This window comes from Diabrotica virgifera, chromosome 3 (assembly GCF_917563875.1).
Source record: "Diabrotica virgifera virgifera chromosome 3, PGI_DIABVI_V3a".
Taxonomy (NCBI): Eukaryota; Metazoa; Arthropoda; class Insecta; order Coleoptera; family Chrysomelidae; genus Diabrotica; species Diabrotica virgifera.
In genome coordinates, this window is record NC_065445.1 from 118488739 (window position 1) to 118509016 (window position 20278).

At 32.0% G+C, this 20278-nt stretch overlaps 2 protein-coding genes across 2 annotated transcripts in view; one reads left to right on the forward strand and one right to left on the reverse strand.

The window, feature by feature from the left end:
- Positions 1–4508: 4508 nt before the first annotated feature.
- On the reverse strand, positions 4509–5262 carry LOC126882559 (uncharacterized). Its single transcript, XM_050647528.1, has one exon. The coding sequence runs from the start codon at positions 5178–5180 to the stop codon at positions 4509–4511; it is 672 nt and encodes a 223-aa protein (XP_050503485.1). The 5' UTR covers positions 5181–5262.
- Positions 5263–11282: 6020 nt separating this feature from the next.
- Positions 11283–20278, forward strand: part of LOC114336537 (probable multidrug resistance-associated protein lethal(2)03659) — a 98501-nt gene continuing 89505 nt past the window's right edge. The window contains exon 1 of the mRNA XM_050645431.1: positions 11283–11448. Coding sequence (XP_050501388.1) covers positions 11372–11448 — 77 coding nt within the window. The 5' untranslated portion in view covers positions 11283–11371. The remainder of the gene's footprint in view (positions 11449–20278) is intronic.

Genomic DNA, 20278 nt, shown 5'->3' on the forward strand with positions numbered 1-20278 from the left:
ACATGGTTCACGGACGGTTCAGTGATGGGCGGGCGCTCTGGAGCTGGAGTGTATGGTGTGGAACCCGAGGTGTGCATATCTATGCCCCTTGGGCAGTACACCACTATATTCCAGGCGGAGGTGGCTGCTATCACGACTTGCGTCGTAGAGAATATTCGAATGGGCCTTGAGAATAGGACCATACGTATTCTCTCGGACAGTCAGGCAGCACTTAAGGCCATAGCCAGCTGGAGAATTAACTCTAAGCTTGTGCTGGAATGCCGACAACACCTGGAAACCCTGGCCTACCGAAACCGAGAGGAACTCGGGTAGGTGCCGGGACATACGGGGGTTGAAGGAAACGAAAGAGCCGACTCACTTGCGAGAGAAGGCTCGGCTGTCCCCCTTACTGGGCCTGAGTCTGACCTAGGGGTGACCAAATCGGCTGTCAAAGGAGCCGTTGCTAAATGGATCCTTGCGCAGCACACCCGACACTGGAATGATATTTCGGGACAGCGGCACAGCAAGTTAATGATGGGGCGGCCAAACCCCTCGCTAACCGATGAGGCCCTACGACTCGGAAGGAAAAAGCTTAGAGCGGTAACTGGCTTACTAACCGGACACTGCACCCTAAGAAAACACCTGCACAACATGGGGATCTTTCACGGAGACCCTATTTGCAGGAAATGTGGGTAGGCAGATGAAACTGCCTCACATGTCATATTTGACTGTCCAGCCCAAACCCGATGGCGACTGCAATACGGGGTCGAAAACTCGAACCTAAGTGTCAGAAGTCAGGTAAAGAACCTAATAAAGGGTCTTGTCCTGCTAGCTGGGAGAATGGACCTCTTATAGGTAACAGACGACTTAACTTCAAGTTAAGTAATCCCGAACCCATTGGGGACAAAAACCCAATGATGGTTTAACCCGAGACCGAACGGTGTGCAATAAGCCTACTCAGGCTGCAGCACGGGCCCCATGGCCACCCGATTCGATCTAACAACCAAAAAGAAAACAACCATTGTTAATATATTTATTTATTAATAACAGATACAAACAGGTTTCCCTACTTACATATTGTATCCGTATCTACAATGACAACCGTTTAGTACAACATGCACATAATGTAATAATTCGAGGTAATGTTTACCAGCAAACGACAGATGTTTACCAGCAAAAACGTTAAAAATAATAATAAAAAAAAACCTCTCTTTATATTATTCATGCAATAGACGTTTAAATAATTGCAAGTTTATTCCAAATAATTCCAGACAAGTGGTTGTTGTTAAATAATCGTTGTAAATTTGGCACATTTTACTAAGTGGGCTAGAAGTATTTACAAAAAATAATATGTTTCTTGGACGGGTTCTGTGATCCGGGACATAAAATTGTATTTGCCCCAAAAGATCAGGCGAGTCTATTAAGTGATTACATAGTTTATAGAGAAAAATTAAACAACGTTGAAGTCTTCTTTGCTCTAATTTTTTTATATTAAATTATTTTCTTAATGGTTGATACGAATCATATTCTGGCGATATTTTATGCTTTTTGTAAAATAAATATTTAATAAACTTGTTTTGAATTGATTCAATTTGCCGCATGTGACCACTATTTAATAAGGTACTCCAGACAATACTCCCAAATTCTAATTTGTTTCTAACAAATGAATTAAAGAGCCGTTTAATTGAGTCGATATTAGGAAATTTATATGTTACACGTTTAATAAGTCCCATCATTTTGTATGACTGAGACATAATATTTTGCACATGTAAGTTGAAACTTAAATTATTCACAAACGTAATACCAAGATCCGTCACTTCATTGACCCTATGTAAGTTATTATTTCCCATATTGTACATAAAATAACTAGGGTTTGCCTGACGACTATAATATGTCATGATCGTACATTTGTTCAAATTAAAATACAGTTTATTACGTATTGACCAATCATAAATCTCGTTTAAATCGTACTGTAATTGAAAATAATCATTCAAATCTTTAATTTCTCTAAATATTTTTAAATAATCCGCATATAAAAGGCACCGAGATGTAATTAAAGAAGGTAATTCATTCCAAAACAGTAAAAATAATAGCGGTCCTAAATTTGAACCTTGTGGTATACCTGATTCCACCAGGAAAACCTCCGATTTATCTCCTTTATATGATACAAATTGCCATCTATCTGTCAAGTATGTTACAAAAAGTTCTAGCAATGAATTGCTTAGCCCAAAGTACAATAATTTTTCTAATAGAATATCATGGTTGACCTTATCGAAGGCTTTGGCGAAATCAGTGTATACCACGTCTACCTGGTTCTTGTTGACTATGACATCATTAATATAATTAGTAAATAATAATAAATTAGCTTCAATAGATTTATTTTTACAAAATCCATATTGTTGTGGGCATATCATTTTCTGTACATGTGCATACATTTTTTAATGTAAGATGTGTTCAAAAATTTTTGCTATACAATTCAAAATTGCAATAGGTCTGTAATTTTTGCAATCATTTCGTGAACCTTTTTTATGGATAGGAGTTACCTTAGTCATTTTAAACAATTTCGGAAAATAATTATTATCTACTATTTTTTGGAAGATAATTATTAGAGGATATGCAAGGTAGTCGCGACATGCTTTAAATATATACCCCGGAATACCATCAGGTCCCGAAGAAAACTTTGGTTTTAATTTTGAAAATGCGTTATGCATATCACGCACTGTAACTTTAGTGAAACTGAGCAAAGGAGAATTATTGTGACTAGAATTAATAAAATTTAAATCGTATGAAGAAGATTTATGGTCGTATATAGACTTAAAATAATCAGCAAACTCTTGGGAAATTGTTATACTGCCAGAAATTATTTCATTGTTTCCATTAATTATATATTCAGTGTCAATACTCACTTTCTTGTTTCTATTTACCAAATTCCAAAATAAGTTAGGGCTAGTATTGATACTGTTTTCGGCATTATGTATGTATGACTCATGAGCTTCCCTGATCCTATTTTTTAAAAGTGCTCGCAGTCTTTTATATTCAGTTACATGATAAACCGCTACATTTTGCATACCCCTATGAAACTCTTTCTCCCTTTGCAAACGAATAATATCTGGAGTAAACCACACAGGAAATTTGTTTATTCTACTCTTAGTTCGAAATCTAGGTACACACACCTTAAATATTTCATAAATTTTATGAAAAAAATAGTCAACTGCAATGTCAATATCTTGTATACATCCTAAATTATCCCAGTTACAGTTCCTCAATAAATCACACAACATAGGAAAATTGGCTTTTTTAAAATTAAATTGGTTAGTTAGATTATTCATCTCATAATGATTGATTGTTCCTGTCTTTATCATGTTAAATTCTATACTCAAAACTGGATGTTTCTTATCCTCATTTGTAAATGGATAGTTATTTTTACCAACTAAAATATCAATATTACTCAAAATTAGATCTAAGGTTCGCACATCCTCATTCACAATGTTATTGAAAGACTGAAAGTTATACATACTAATTAATTCATAAATTGACAAATATTTGAGAGAAGCGTTGTTTTCAAATTTATAGTCAACACCGGTTACACAAGGTAAATTAAAGTCTCCAAAAACTAAAATAGATGTGTTCATTGTATTATCTATGTACGAAAAAAGATCAACATAAGCTGTATAATCGTTATTGCTCGACTGGGGGGCAAATATACGTTACTAAGAATTAATTTATTTCCAAATACATCCAATTCAACGAATAGTACCTCTAATTTAGTATTTATTAAGATTTGTTTAGATTTATATTTTTTATGAACTGCAATCAGAACACCTCCACCTCTTGCCTCTTGAATATATGCAACTAAAATCAAAACAGAAACAACGCTGCCCAGAATCTTTTAAAGACAAAAATGAAATTATCCTAATGTTCTTCTACCTTCAATAATATTATATATTAGATGTGCCAGGTCTTGTCTCCGCCGTGTATGTCAATATAGGTCTAATTGCTGCTTTATAAATTCTTGCTTTTGTGTCTTGTCTTGGGTGTTTGTTCAAAAGTGTAAGGTTACATTGGATGCGTAAACGTGGGATTTTTACACGTGCGCTCACGTACGACAACGTGTCGTCAGATAATATGTTTACATTGGGAACGTTTTGTGCGGTAGTCTGATCAAAAATGGACGAAGAAGCAGATGATGTTTATTTAATGGAAAACAGTTGTTTAAAATATATGCTTCTGAAAAAGAAAAAGCAATATTGGGTTAATGATTTATATATAAGAAGAGATGAAGAAGGTGAATATGTTACCCTTTTCGAACCATTAAAGAAGTAACCGACAAAGTTTTTTGAATACTTTAGAATGTCGCCATTAACATTTGAATATTTTACTCGAAAAGCTCCATAGCAGACTGGAAAAATACTCGAATTTTCGTAAATGTATCGAACCTGAACAAAAATTAATGGTACCCTTAGGTAAGTATACATACGTAGTAATATTCTTTAACTATTTATTTATATATTTTTAATAATAACATAGTATTATGTAAAACTATGAAAATATCGAGCTGAATTTCCCTCCTGTTCGCTGTTGGATGAAGCATTCAATATTTCGGGGTACTCTGTACTATAAGAGTTTATTGGTTGTGAAACAGATGCTCCAGTAGATCCTGAAGTAGCAGTAGTACATGATGAAATCTGCGGAGTAGGAACGGTAGCTTGCTGTGGATTTGAGACTTGACCAAAACCAGACTGCATATAAATTTGTTCGTTTAAAAACAGTTGCTGAATATTCACACGCATTTGCATATTTCTCACAGGTGTAAGTTGTTTCAACTGTGGTAAGAGGCTCATTACAAAATGGTAATCACTATCACCAGCAAGTGACGACCGTGCCGAATATGTCTCCAGCTTTTTTTTCTCAATATGCAAAAGTTGTTCGTAAATATTATCGGTTTTTTGTTTCTTAGTTGGTAATAACCGATTTCTGTGCTCGTTTACTATCTTTTGTCTGCTAGGAGTTCGAAAATTGTCTGCCTCATTTACTGTTTCAATCTCTTCTATAGCTATCTCATCTTTGTCAGCCTGAGTATCATCATGTATGCTATTATTAGAGTCATCATTATGTTCAGAATTTGTCTCCTCATGTTTTTCTCTAATCGTTATATTACCACTCGATGGTCGTGCAGCTAAAGTATCTTTTAGGAAAAGCATTTAGGTTTTTTTGAAATTCCTCCAGGGTCTCCTGAACGACTGTTATGGACTTTTGATAATTCCCTGCGGAAATGATCGCGCAAATTTCGCCACTTGGCTTTTACTGCTGCATCTAAAAATAAAAACGGATTTTTCAAATTCATTGATTTTTTTTATTTATTTTATTTTTTTTTTATATATTTTCAACATCTAATAGATTAATTTTTTCAGGTTTTTGTCAACAGGATTGTCATTCAGATCTCTGGCATTTTCATTTAGAATGGCTCATTCGACAGTACGAAACATTATTTATGAAGTATGTGAAGCGATATGGGATGAATTTAACAAACATAATATGCCATTGCCGACAACTAAAACACATGAAGTAGTTGCTAAGGATTTTTTTGTAAAGTGGAATTTTCCAAATTGTATAGGCTGCATTGATGGAAAGCATATAACGCTTCGTTGTCCACCAATGTCTGGCTCACTGTATTGGAATTATAAGCAATATTATTCAATTGTTCTCCAAGGTGTTGCTGATGCCCATTGTAGATTTCTTTACATAGATGTCGGATCATATGGTAAACAAAGTGATGGAGGAATATTTGCTGCCAGCACTTTGAAACAGTGTTTAGACAATAACATATTTTACATACCGAAGGAAAAGGCCATTCCACGTACAAATATTAATGCACCATACGTTCTCTTAGGCGATGAAGCATACCCTTTAAAGACATATTTGATGAGACCCTATTCTGGCCGAGGCATTACTGAACAACAAGAAATTTATAATTATCGACTATCTCGTGCAAGAAGGGTAGTTGAATGTGGTTTTGGAATACTGTGTTCCAAATGGAGAATTCTAAAAAAAGAAATTGAATGTCATCCTGACAAAGCAGATATAATTGTTAAATCTGTATGTCTTCTCCACAATATCGTCATTGATAAAGAAAGATTCACCGAAAATAATTTGAGGATGAATTCACAGATACTGCAACCTCGGCAAAATACTCCTGGAACCACTTTAAGGGGAAACAATCGTTCAACTACAGCTGCTTGTAATGTACGTGAAATATTTAAGAACTATTTAAATAGTCCAGCCGATTCTGTTCCATTCCAAATAAGAAATTAGAGTAATACAGTTTTAATATTATTATCTTAGATTATTTTACTAAATAGTATGCTATTTCAATTTTGCAGAATCAGTATATAATAAACATTACAAATACAAAATTTTAGCTTACCTGTATCTCCCATTTCCTTTGCTACTTCTCCCCAAAGCTTTTTTATTATGGACCTATTGTGGTAATCTTTACACTTTTGATCCCATAAAGGCATTTTAGATTCTACACATAAAATTAATTTTTCGTTGTCCATTTTCATAAATTATCTGCGAGAATATTTTTAAGTATCGCAAAACAAACCAGTTTGTTTTTGTTCCGTACACGTACGACGACACACGAGAATGCCAGACTAAAATTACATAATGTAACCGAATACGTTTAAATGAAGATGTTTGTTTTCATTTGCGATATCGTACGTGAGCGCACGTGTAAAAATCGCATGTTTACGCATCCAATGTAACCTTAGACTTACAGATTGTGTTATTAAGAGATCCCGCCATTTTACTTGCTTTTAAACTTTGTTGTCGTACTTGTTCTTCAACATCTTCGTAACTAGTTATATCTATTCCCAGATATCTAAACCTTGCCTCCTGCTTTATTATTTTCCCATCAATTTCGATTTTACATCGTATAGTCCATTCTTTCACGGTTTTTGCTCTAAATTTTAAAGAACCGCTTTGATTGACATGAAATTTGGCGTACGTATAGCTTACATGTCAAAGAAAAAAAGTGATATTACTGGGGGTAACTTTCACCCCCTCTTGGGGGTGAAAAAATATATAAAGAAAATAAGTCCGGAAATGGGTAAACTGACAAATTTTAAGTAACTTTTGTTCTATAGAGCTTTTTCGCCAAGTCAACACTTATTTATCGAGTTGTTTGCAAGTGAATATGTTCATTTTTCAACAAAATAACCACATTTTTAGACGGTTTTTCGCAAATAACTCAAAAAGTAAGTATTTTGTCGAAAAAAACGTTCTTAGCAAAAATATAGCCTATTAAAAAGTAAAAAAAAACTGGTGTACGCGTTAGGTCTCTGGATCTCGTAGAACCAGAGTTATAGCCAATGAAAAATAGATTCATAGTCACCAAATTTCAAATAGAATATTTCGACGTGAAATATCCAAAAAATTAAGCACTTTTTGGGGAAAATCTGTTATAACTTTTTTAAAGTGTTTTAAAAAAGCTTTATTTCTGTTTTTACAAAAAGTTTCTAGCATTAAAGTTAAGCAACTTACGCTCAAAATAAAGTTGGTTCCTTTTGTTTTTGCAAAAAAAATCGGGAAGACCACCCCCTAATTAGCAACTTAAATTAAAGTAATCGTTACCGCTCCACAAATTATTTTACTTATGTTGTGTTTATATGATCTGTAAGTTTCATCGATTCAAAGTGTTTATTTTTGAAAAAATTTGGTTTCAAAGTAAAATTTTTAAAAATTTAAATTTTGAAAAATATGCTTTTTTTCAAAATAACTTAAAAATTGTTAGAGATACCAAAAATCTCGAAAAACAAAAAAGTCAGATTTGCTTTTCTGAATATCATGTATTTTTTTGTTTTTCTGTTAGACAAAAATTGATTAAGATTTGGTATTTCTAAATTTGCATACATTCGTGATCAGTGACTCGTTCAACAATTTTTAACTACAGCCCTTTCAATAATAAGGACTTTGAACCGATGAAACTTACGGATCATATAAACAATATATACATGAGTCAAGAAACTTGTGAAGTCGTAACGATTAAGTTCATTTAAGATACTAATTAGGGGGTGATTTTCTCGATTTTTTTACCAAAACCAAAAGGGACTAACTTTATTTTGAGCGTAACTTGTTTAATTTCGATGCTAGAAATTTTTTTTATAAAACAAAAATGAAGCTTTTTTTAAACACTTTAAACAAGTTGTAATGAGTTTTCCCGAAATATGCTTCATTTTTGGTTATTTCACGTTAAAGTATTCCATTTGGAATTTGACGAATATGAACCTATTTTTCATTAGCTATAACTCTGCTTCTACTAGGTGTAGAGACGTGATATATACACCATTTTTTAAATTTTTTACAGGCTATATTTTTGCTGAGAATGTTTTTTCGACAAAATACTTACTATTTGAGCTATTTGCGAGAAACCGTCTAAAAGCGTGGTTATTTTGTTGAAAAAATGAACATATTCACTGCCAAATAACTCGAACAATATTGACTTGGTGAAGAAACTCTATAGAACAAAAGTTACTTAAAATTAGCCAGTTTATCCATTTCCTGACTTTCTTTGGACGAATATTTTTTCACCCCAAGAGGGGGTGAAAACCACCCCCAGGGCAAAAGCACATATCGGCACAATATCACTTTTTTTCTTTGACTTGTTAGCTATGTGTATGCCAAATTTCATGTCAATCCAAGCGGTTCTTTAAAATTTAGAGGTTTTGCAATATTTTACCGTTAAAGAACGGACTAGTAGTGGGTATTTAGATGTCATACATTTGGTTTTTTCTGCTGATATTATCGTATTGTATTTCTTGGCTGTTGTATTGAAGATGTGCGTTAATCTTTGGAGATCGTCTTCTGTCTCGGCGATTAATGCGGCGTCATCAGCATAACAAAATATTTCGATTTCTTTTTTCTCCATTCTGTAACCATGACCTTTACGTACTGCTTCTATATTTCGTCCATTCATAGGTGCGTTCGCGGGTACAGTTGACAAATTGTCGCCGACAATTTCTAACCTCACTTAATATAAATAATACCGTTAATAGATAAATATACAAGGTATATTTACATTTAATTAATATTAATAACTAATTATTAAATTATACTAGGTAAATATACCTTGTATATTTATCTATTAACGATATTATTTATATCGTTTTAAAGTGCGCATGCGTTTTGCTGCTAATTTGTCGCCGACTAGTCGCCGACAGGCACCCGCGAACGCACTTATTAAGTGCGTTCCCGGGTGCCTGTCGGCGACAAATTAGCAGCAAACGCATGCGCACTTTAAAATGAGTCGGTTCGTTAAACTCAAACACAACTGGCTAGTGATTTTAGTAGGTAATTTTTTTTGTTTTTGGTCAATTTTACCAAAATTGGAAAAATTACTAACTATTTAATAATTATTAACTATTTAGTAATTATTTTTTTGCCAATTTTACCAAATTGGCAAAATTACTTACTAACATCACTAGCCAGTTGTGTCTGAGTTTAGCGAACCGACTATATAAATAATATCGTTAATAGAAAAATATACAAGGTATATTTACCTAGTATAATTTAATAATTAGGTATTAATATTAATTATATGGAAATATAACTTGTATATTTATCTATTAACGGTATTATTTATATTAAGTGAGGTTATAAGTTGTCGGCAACAATTTGTCAACTGTACCCGCGAACGTAACTATTATATTAAAGAGCAGTGGGCTTAAAGAGTCACCTTGCCTGACTCCGCTTTGTAGGTACAGGGTTATTCACTATATTTTGACCCCCCTGTAAACTGATTTATTTACAGAATTAGAAAAACATGTAAAATACAAAAGTTATTATATTTTTAAATTATGATTTTTTGACATATGTCATACTAGTGACGTCATCCATATGGGCGTGATGACGTAATCGACTATTTTTTTTAAATGGGAATAGGGGTCGACTGCTAGCTCATCTGAAAGGTTATTCAATTCCATATTTAGTAATATAAACATGAACATGATTAATTATACAGGGTGTCCAAAAATAATTTTTTTAATTAAATTAATTGACACAAAAAGAAGAATGTATGTAATTTATTTAATTCAAAATACATTATACTCCTGTCAGAATACAGAAATAAATATTTATTGAACAAATATACATTACTTTTCACTTAAATTCAATATTCAAGCTGCCTCCCATCTGCATTTTGGAAGTTTGAACATTGAATTTAAGCAAAAATCAATGTTTATTTGTGCAATAAACTTTTATTTCTGTTTTCCAACAGCAGTAAAATGTATTTTAAATTAAATAAATTACATACATTCTTCTTTTTGTGTCAATTAATTTAATTAAAAAAATATTTTTGGACACCCTGTATAAATAATTATCTTAATGTTTATATTACTGAATAGAGAATTGAATAACCTTTCAAATGAGCTAGCACACGACCAAAATTCAAAAAAATAGTCGATTACGTCATCACGCCCAGATGGATGACGTCACTAGTATGTTATATATGTCAAAAGATCATACTGTACTGGTATAAACTGTGTTAGTTTTCCATTTGTCTTTGCCTGTATTCGATTATGGAAGTAAATATTTTCCATGCTTTGTGTAATATTGATTGGTATGTTTCTTCCGTACAGTAGGTGTAAGACGTCTTCGACTTGGAAGCGATCGAAAGCCTTTGTCAGGTCTATAAAACATAGATATGCTGGTTTCTTGTACTTGATGGCCTTTTCTGTGATATTAGTACAAATATGGCGTCTACGCTGGATCTTCTGGATCTGAATCCTTGTTGTTAATCTGATAAAGTTCTTATTTTATTGATTTTGCTGGTTAGGACTTTTGTGGTTAGCTTAAGTGCGGTGTTCAGTAGATCTATAGCTCTATAATTGTTGGGGTCTTCTTTGTCTCCTTTCTTGAACATTGGTATCCAATACAATCAAATCCAATCAAAGCCAATCTGGAGGTCAAATTATAATAAAAAAAAATTGAAAAAGCATAATTTATGGGGAAAATATGAAAAAAATGGAAATTATATTAATCTGTTATCTTCACCTTTCTAAATATACGTGACACAAGCCATTGATAAATCGATGTACCATCTACTTTCATTTACCAACTACACGAAATAGTATTTTGTGTATATAGCGCATATCTTTAAAATTTATATTAAACACAAAAAACAATGGGTGGAATGCTTGGAATGCATTTTTTACTTTTTGTTTTAGTTATTAACTGTAATCTTAGAAAAAATATATTTACTTATTAATATTTAATCAGACTAGAGTACTTAATATGAATCTCATTGTTCTTCTACGGACTTTGTTAAATTCGTTTCCAACAATAACATCTCATCCGTTTTATAAATCCAGTTTGTCAATGTGGTTAGTTGATTAAAATGGATCATTGTGAAAAAGTGCAACGGCCGCCCCATCCCAGGGAAAATGCAAATATATTCTCTCTTCTCACATTTGGGTAAGCTTAATGATTTTGAAATTTAAAAGCATATTTATATTTTTTCATATAAACCAAATTTTTTTAAATTTAACCGCGGAAAGAACGAATGAATGGAAAATAATGATGGTGATTTATTTATAGTTTGTTTCTTCTTCTTTGAGTACCGTGCCCAAATTTTAGGCGTGGATAGCTTCTGCGACAATTTTCCGATATCGTTCTCGATCTTACGCGGCACGTAATAATTCATCTGCTGATAAGCCAGATAAGTCCATTGACGATGTTTTCGGAGCCATGCATATTTCTTCCTACCAATTCCACTTTTACCGTCGATCTTTCCGTTGAGTATTAACTGATAGTCCAGTGTAATAAGGGTTTTCTCGGGACACTCAAAGATCCAGGTAGCTGACAACTTTTTTAGTTATTGTAGATCTATAGGAGGAAAACCTACCTGTTTCCTGCTTAGAGTTCGCGTCCGTTTTTAATAAACAATTTAGTGCAAAAATCGCGATTTTTTCAATTTTTTGCACTCCATTCAAAAGCTAAATAGTTGACATAAAATTACAAAATTCAGTTTTCTAGAACATTAAAAAACCTTCAAAATGCCGATTTTTGAAAGTTAAAAATTAATTGTTTGCCACGCAAACTGAAAAATAAGTGAAAATCGTTATTTGTTAATAACTTTTACAAAAACTACCTTAGAACTTTTGTGTTTCACCAAAAGTTGGGTATTGGCGTAATTAAAAAACTTTCAAAATTTGAGACCGACCCATTAATTAGTTTAAGAGTTATTCTATTTGTTTATCCCAGAAACCTTTATTTTGCAATAAGATAAGACAGAAAATAATGAAGATAGATGAGTATGCCAAATGAAAGTAGAAGAGTGATAGTATCAAAATGTATTAAAAAAAGATAAAAAAAATTAATATAGTCAAAAATCCTAATGCCAAATTTTTGAAATTTTGTAGTTTATAAACATTTAGAATAATTTTCAAAATGTCCGTAGAAGGAATAATTTATATAGGTATTCGAAAAGATAGTATTTTAACACGAATTTTCAAATAAAAAAATTTAGCCTGGGTTCATTTGGGACAAAGTTGGCCATATGTGTTTTTTTAATTCACAGCTAATTTGTTTATAATAATTAAGGAATGTCATTAATGCCATTTTAAAGAATGGGATTTGTATTTTTTCTTAAAAATTTGCACAAACATTGTACCTTCACAGCACCTTTTACTATTTTTCAAAAATGTAGTTCAAACGATTACTAGGGGGAACTTACAAATCCATCGAGTTAAAATACCGAAAAAGCAATTTCAAACGAATATAATTTTCTGTATCTCCGGATCAACTCAATGGATTTTGATCTTTCTTTTTTAATTTGTATGTAATTTCTACGTACATTACAAATATGCAATTTGTTTATAAATTTATTAATTAATAAACAGTATAATTTGTTTAAAAAATTCTAAAAAAATATTTTTTTACAAAAACCATTTTTTTTAATCATAGTATCATTAATGATCATAGAAAAAATTAAAGTACTCTTTAATAAATAAGTGATTTTTATTAGATAATTATTTATTGAAGATAATTTATTTATTCAAGAATACCTTAATTTTCTATGATTAATAACGATAGTATGATTAAAATCATGGATTTTTGCGAAAAAAATTATTTTTTCAAAAATTGTTTAAACAAATTAGACTGTTTATTAATTAATTACAGAAAAATTACTTACAAATTAAAAAAAATAACGATCGAAATATATTGAGTAGATCCCGAGATATATAGCCCAGTCGGGATAGCATTTGACCTTGCATTAGGAGCTGCCCTAAATTTTATTTTTCTAATCTTTAGGGAGGGTCAATATTAGTATAAATTTAAAATCTCGACTGAATTCCGCCGTTGCGTTAGCCGCCATCTTGATTTTAAACGAGAACCGTTTTTGCTCAATATCTCCGCCACTTCCAATTTTTTGACAAAAAGTATAGAAACTGAATTTGTTGAAAATGCGATTTTCTATGGTTTCATTTATTATAATTTTTTTCGTGCGGTCGATATTTTCCGAGTTATGAGGGGAAAATAGTGACAGTTGTAGCATAATTATTAAATTACTGAATTATATCGTTTATTATTAGTTTTACAACAAATATATAGCTATACAAAAAGGAAGAGAATTAAATTTTGTACAATTTTGATGCCGTACATTTTTTTGATAAAATCAATATTTAAGGTAGTACGTATGTGGTAAAGGTGCGAGCGTAAGACCTGATTGATTTTGTATCAATTGTTTTTGTTCAATATCTCCGCCAATTTCAACTTTTCGACAAAAAGTGTAAGAACTGAAATTGTTGCAATTACGATTTACTACAATTTTTCGAGAGAACCAGTGGCGGGTCTACAAGGGGGGAAATGGGAAAATTCCCCCCAACAGGGTCCAAAATTTAAAAAAAAATTGTTGAAACATCACGATATATTAGCTGACATAAAACTTAAAATATCGACAGACAAATTCAACCAATCAAACCCGCTAGTTAATAAAATGAAGTGAACTTAATGCATATAATGTGTTTTTATGTCTTTTATATACTTAGTTTGGTTGATGTTTCATTGGAAGTTTCAAAAATTGTATAAAATATAATTCTCTTTATTTTTGTTTATGTACAATTATGTCGTAAAGTTAATAATAAATGAGACCATTCAATAATTATGCTTCCCCTCCGCTTCCATTATTTTCCCCCTTAACTCGGAGAATATTAATCGTATAAAAAAATTGTGCCAAAGAAATTATAGGATATTGCATTTCCAACAATTTTCTTTCCCACCATTTAGGTTGAAAAGTTGAAAATTGCGGAGATATTAAGCAACAACCGTTCTCATTTTAAATCAATATGGCGGCTAATGCAACCGCGGAATTCAGTCGAGATTTTAAATTTACACTACTATTGATCTCTGCTAAAGGATAGAATTATAAAATTTGGGGGAGCTCGGAAACAAAATTCAATTCAATAATAATTATGCTTCCCCCACCACGTTTTACTATTTTCCCATGTAACTCGGAAAATATCAATCGCATGAAAAAAATTGTTAAAAAGAAATTGTAGAAAATTTTATTTTGAACAATTTTAGTTGAAAATGGCGTAGATATTGAACAAAAACAATTGCTATAAAATCAATCCGGTCTTACGCTCGCGTCATTACCGCATACGTACTACCTTAAATATTAATTTTAGCAAAAAAAATGAAAGAGATCAAAATTGTGTAGAATTTAATTCTCTTCATTTTTGTATAGGTACATATTTGTTGCAAAACTAATAATAAACGAGATAATTCAATAATTCAATAATTATGTTCCAACTCTCACTATTTTCCCCTCATAACTCGGAAAATATCTACCGCACGAAACAATTTCAGTTTCTACACTTTTTGTCAAAAAATTGAGAATGGCGGAGATATTGAGCAAAAACGGTTCTCGTTTAAAATCAAGATGGCGGCTAACGCAACGGTGGAATTCAGTCGAGATTTGAAATTTATACTAATATTGATCCTCCCTAAAGATTAGAAAAATAAAATTTGGGGCAGCTCCTAATTCAAGGTTAGGCCTGTTATTCGTCTAACCCGACTGGACTAATAGAAAATGATGGTAGTTTTAAGTTGCCTTTTTTAGTTTTTGAACTCGTGCATTTGTCGGCTCCCAGCTCCCCCTTCACTTACCACGACTAGTCACCAATTGAACTACATTTTTAAAAATTCGTGTAAAATACCAGCTTTTCTAATATGTAAAATGATTTTTCCTACGGACAATATTTTTAAAGTTATTCTAAATGTTTATAAACTACAAAATTTCACAAATTTGGCATTAGGATTTTTGACTATATTAGATAATTTTTTATCTTTTTTTAGTACATTTTGATAGCATCAGACTTCTACTTTCATTTGGCATACGCAGAATTGCCCTATCTTCATTATTTTCTGTCTTATGTTATTGCACAATAAAGGTCTCTGGGATAAACAATTAGAATAACTCGTAAACTAATTAATAAATCGGTCTCAAATTTTGTTTATTTGTTAAGTACCCCAATACCCAACTTTAAGTGAAACACTAAATATCTAAGGTAGTTTTAGTAAAAGCTATTAACGAATAACGATTTTCACTTATATTGCAGTTTGCGTAGCAACAAATTAACTTTTTAACTTTCAAAAATCGAATCTAACATTTTGAAGGTTTTTTAATGTTCTAAAAAATTAAATTTTGTAATTTTATGTCAACTATTTAACTTTTGTATGGGGTGCAAAAGATCGAAAAAAATCGCGATTTTTACACTAAATTGTTAATAATTAAAAAACGGACGCGAACTCTAGGCAGGAAACAGGTAGGTTTTCTTCCTGTAGGTCTACAATAATTAAAAAAGTAGTCAGCTACCTGGATCTTTGAGTGTCCCGAACATGGTCTATTTCTAGCTTATTACCCTGGAGTATGAAGTATTCCGGAATCTGCTGCCTCTCATTATATGCCCCAGATATTCAAGTTTCCTGTTTTTATCATCTTCATCAAGTTACCTTCGCCTTGATCTATTCTGTTTAAGATTTCTCTGTTTGAAATGTGTTGAACACATAACATTTTGAGCATTCTACGATATGACCACATACCGAAGGCTTCTAATTTGTTTATTATATTAACCTTCATGATCCAGTTTTCACATCCATATAGTAATACAGGAGACACATAATGTTTTAGGAACTTGATTCTTAGCTGTAAGTTCAGTTGAGAATTGCTCAGAATAGATCTAAGTTTCATAAATGCTCCTCTTGCAATTATTTCTATACGAGTTTTAATTTCTTCATCAGAATTTAGTGTCCCGTTTAGTCTACATCCTAGCTGACAATTAGTTGCATAGGGCCGACGGCGACTCTTTGTTTACTAACCACAAGAAGTTTATGGTTTGTCTTGTTTACTAACCACAGTTTGTTATACCAGGGCATTTAGGATAAAATTAATCGATTTTTATGCCATTGCGCTGGATGACGCCAGGAAAAAGGTCTACAATAAAAAAATGGGTGGAAACGCATAATACGCCATCAGATCCGACCCCACGGAGCATCTGGTGTCCATGGTTACTGCGAAGGCACGTAATCTGGAGCTTCGAGGGTTTTCGGATATAAATTAATATAATACAGATTACTCGCGGGATTTTGGGGTTGCCGAACACGAATATAACATCAGAATCGACCCTCGGAGTACCTTGTCCCAGGGTGACTGCTATTCACGTCATCTTCTGTAATTTAGAGGTTTTTCGACACTAAATTAATCCAAACCTAGACCCCAAACACCCCCGAGTCATCTGTTTCCATCAATTTAGTGCCGAAAACCCTCGAAACTCCAGGGCACCAGGTGCTTTGGTGGGTTGGTTTTGATGGCGTACTCATGTTCAGCGACTCCAAAAACCCCCGAATAACAAAATAACAAAATATGGCCATTAATATATTGATTTTGACATGTTTATGCATTTTATATGCCTTTTATGCACTATAAATGTTATTATGCAGTTTTATCCATTTTTCTATTTCTTCTTCTTCTTCTTCATGTGCCTTGTCCGTTGCGGACGTTGGCTATCATCATAGCAATTTTAATTTTGTTTGCTGCTCTTCTGAATATCTCGATCGATGTTAGTCCAAACCATTGGCGTACGTTTTGAAGCCATGAGTGTCTTCTTATTCCGGGTCCGCGTTTGCTTTCTATTTTACCCTGTATTATCAGTTGGAGTATATGATATTTATCATGTCTCATAATATGACCGAGGTATTCAAGTTTCCGTTTCTTAATTGTGAAAGGGATTTCTTTTTGCTTTCCCATTCGGCGCAGTACCTCTACGTTGGTGGTGTCAGTCGTCCAGGATATTTTGAGGATACGTCGATACAGTCAATGAGAGCAAAACAGATATTACCTCCGACTTCTATCCTACTACATGGATTTTGATGAAATTTTGTTAAGCGCCTCCACTTATCTCCCAATTCAAAGTCTACCCTATACCGATGTGCGCTTTTATCTTGGGGGTGGCAATTTTTTTCCCAAAATAACCACAAAAGTGGCTAGAGAACTTAATTCTAAGCAAAAACTGTTCTATATTTTTTTTTTGAAAACTCAATACTCTGTAGTTATTAGTGGTTGAACATTGGTCATTTTCATTGACAATTGTCAACTTTTTTAGGACGGTTCTTTGCGAATACCTTAAAAATTATGCCTTTAACGAAAAAAATTATATGAAACATTTTTGTACCTTAGAAAAATCAAAAAGATTCGTTTCTTCATAAATCTTCTAGTTATAATACAATAAAAGGTAGGTGAACGAGATTTTTTTTGGTGCATGCTCAAATCGGTGAGTTCAACTTACAATAACAGAGAAATGGTCGATTTTATGGGTATAATGCTACTAATATATTTTCTAGTGTTTGAAAAGACCTTTAAAACGAGCACTGCTAATTATCGATTACATTCAAACTAAGCGAGATATGGTGCAAAAAAATTGATGACTGGTTTATTTTAAGATAAAATGCGAAGATTATTTAACACCTCATCCACCAGATTTATATGTATCGTTTTTCTTCTACAATACCTTTTATTATAGTGTTATTTCTATGTTCAAAAAGTTGGATAGGTTTAAAATAAATGGTTTTTGAGAAAAATAAGATCAAATTATAGAGCGGATTTTAAAATTTTCTTAAAAACCTTTTTTTCTTCATGTAACTCGAAAATGATAAAGAGATACAGTAATGAAAGTCAAAACAAAATTATTATCTGAAAAAATCAACATTTTTGTATTATTTTATTTTTTCGTATTTCATCATTTTCGAGTTACATGGAGAAAAAGGAAGATTTTTAAGAAAATTTCAAAATGATTTGATCTTGTTTCTCTTTATCTATAATTTGATCTTATTTTCCTCAAAAACCATTTATTTTCATTTTAATTTAATTAAATTATTTAATTTGTTTTAATTGTGGAACAGGTTAAAAATTTGGAACGTCAGACTACGAAAACGTTCCATGTATTTTGTCGGACAGAACTTCCAATTGATTTGTTCCCATTTCATTAAACTCTCATGCAAAAATCAGACTGCTATTTACTACCAGTATAATTAATGCCATTTGACATGTTTTACGTGTCGGACTTATTAAAATGTCCAACATACTTTTCGGACAAACATTTTTCCATATATTATATAAAGTCTGCTATTGAATAAATTTAAAAACAACCTGCTACCTTTCACAATCATAAACTTGTCAGGATGACACGTTCCACAATTAAAATCAGATTCCACAATTAAAACTTGAGCTGTCCCAGTGTTCCCGTACATCAAAGTTTGTCCGACTAGACACCGTTAAGCTGTCAACAAATTTTGATCTTGCTATTAATCAACTATTTTTTGGTACGCGGGATCCAGGCCTATAATAGCCGAGGAAATTAAGCAATGAACCTTCCGAATTTTTGCAGTTAGATGAATCTCAATGAAACTTTCTGAATTTGTAAATTTCAATGAAAGTTTGTAATTGTAAACAAAATTAATGCATTTCGATGCAATGAAAAATGATGTAAGGACCCCTCAGAAACCTTATGGGAAATCTGTCAAATGCTCTGAAACTTTGGGTTCTGGTAGTATTTGATGTGTAGAACAAAAGACTCAGTGGGCGTATAGCTCCAAAAAATCATGGTTTTAAGATATAAGCCTCTGAAGTTATAGATACAGTGAGGACGTTTGAGTTGGAATAAATTCATTTTTTCGAAAATGGGCGACTCTGAAAATAAATTACAAATCAGGTCGATTTTTATTTTTAAATTATAATTTTTTGGCATATATTCCATACTAGTGACGTCATCCATCTGGGCGTGATGGCGCAATCGATAATTTTTTAAATAAGAATAGGGGTCGTGTGATAGCTCATTTGAAAGGTTATTCAATTCTATATTCATTAATATAAACATTAACATTAGTATTTTATACAGGGTGCCCAAAAATTTTTTTGAATTAAATTAATTGAGACAAAAAGAAGAATGTATATAATTTATTTAATTCGAAATACATTTTACGGTTGTCCAAAAACAGGAAAAAATGTTTATTTGATAAATAAATATTGTTTTTAGCTTAAATTCAATATTAAAGCTGCCACCCACCTGCGTCTTAGCAGTTTTGAACATTTATTAAGCGAAAAGCAATGTTTATTTTTCAAATTAACATTTTTTCTGTTTCCTGATAGCAGTAAAATGTATTTCGAATTAAATAAATTAAATACATTCTTCTTTTTGTCTCAATTAATTAAATTCAAAAAAAAAATTTTGGGCACCATTTCACACAAGCTATCACACGACCCCTTTCGCTTAAATTAAATGTTCAAACTGCTAAGAGGGAGGTGGGTGGCAGCTTTTATATTGAATTTAAGCGAAAAGCAATATTTATTTATCAAATGAACATTTTTTCCTGGTTTCGAACAACAGTAAAATGTATTTGGGATTAAATAAATTATATACATTCTTCTTTTTGTCTCAATTAATTTAATTAAAATTTTTTTTTGGGCACCCTGTATAAATAATGTTGTTAATATTTATATTATTCTAAGTTCTACTATTCTATGTATATTCTAAGCAACTTTTGTTCTATAGAGTCTTTTCACCCAGTCAATACTTTTCCAAGTGTTTACGAGTGAATATGTTAATTTTTCAACCAGTACAAAATAACCACGTTTTTAGACGGTTTTTCGCAAAAAACTCAAAAAGTATTTTGTCAAAAAAAATATTTTTAACAAAAATATAGCATGTAAAAAAGTGACAAAAATGATGTACGTATTAGATCTTTA

Excerpts from the sequence above, each read along its gene's own strand:
- LOC126882559 (XM_050647528.1), bottom strand. The coding sequence starts at position 5,180 with ATGCTTTTCCTAAAAGATACTTTAGCTGCACGACCATCGAGTGGTAAT.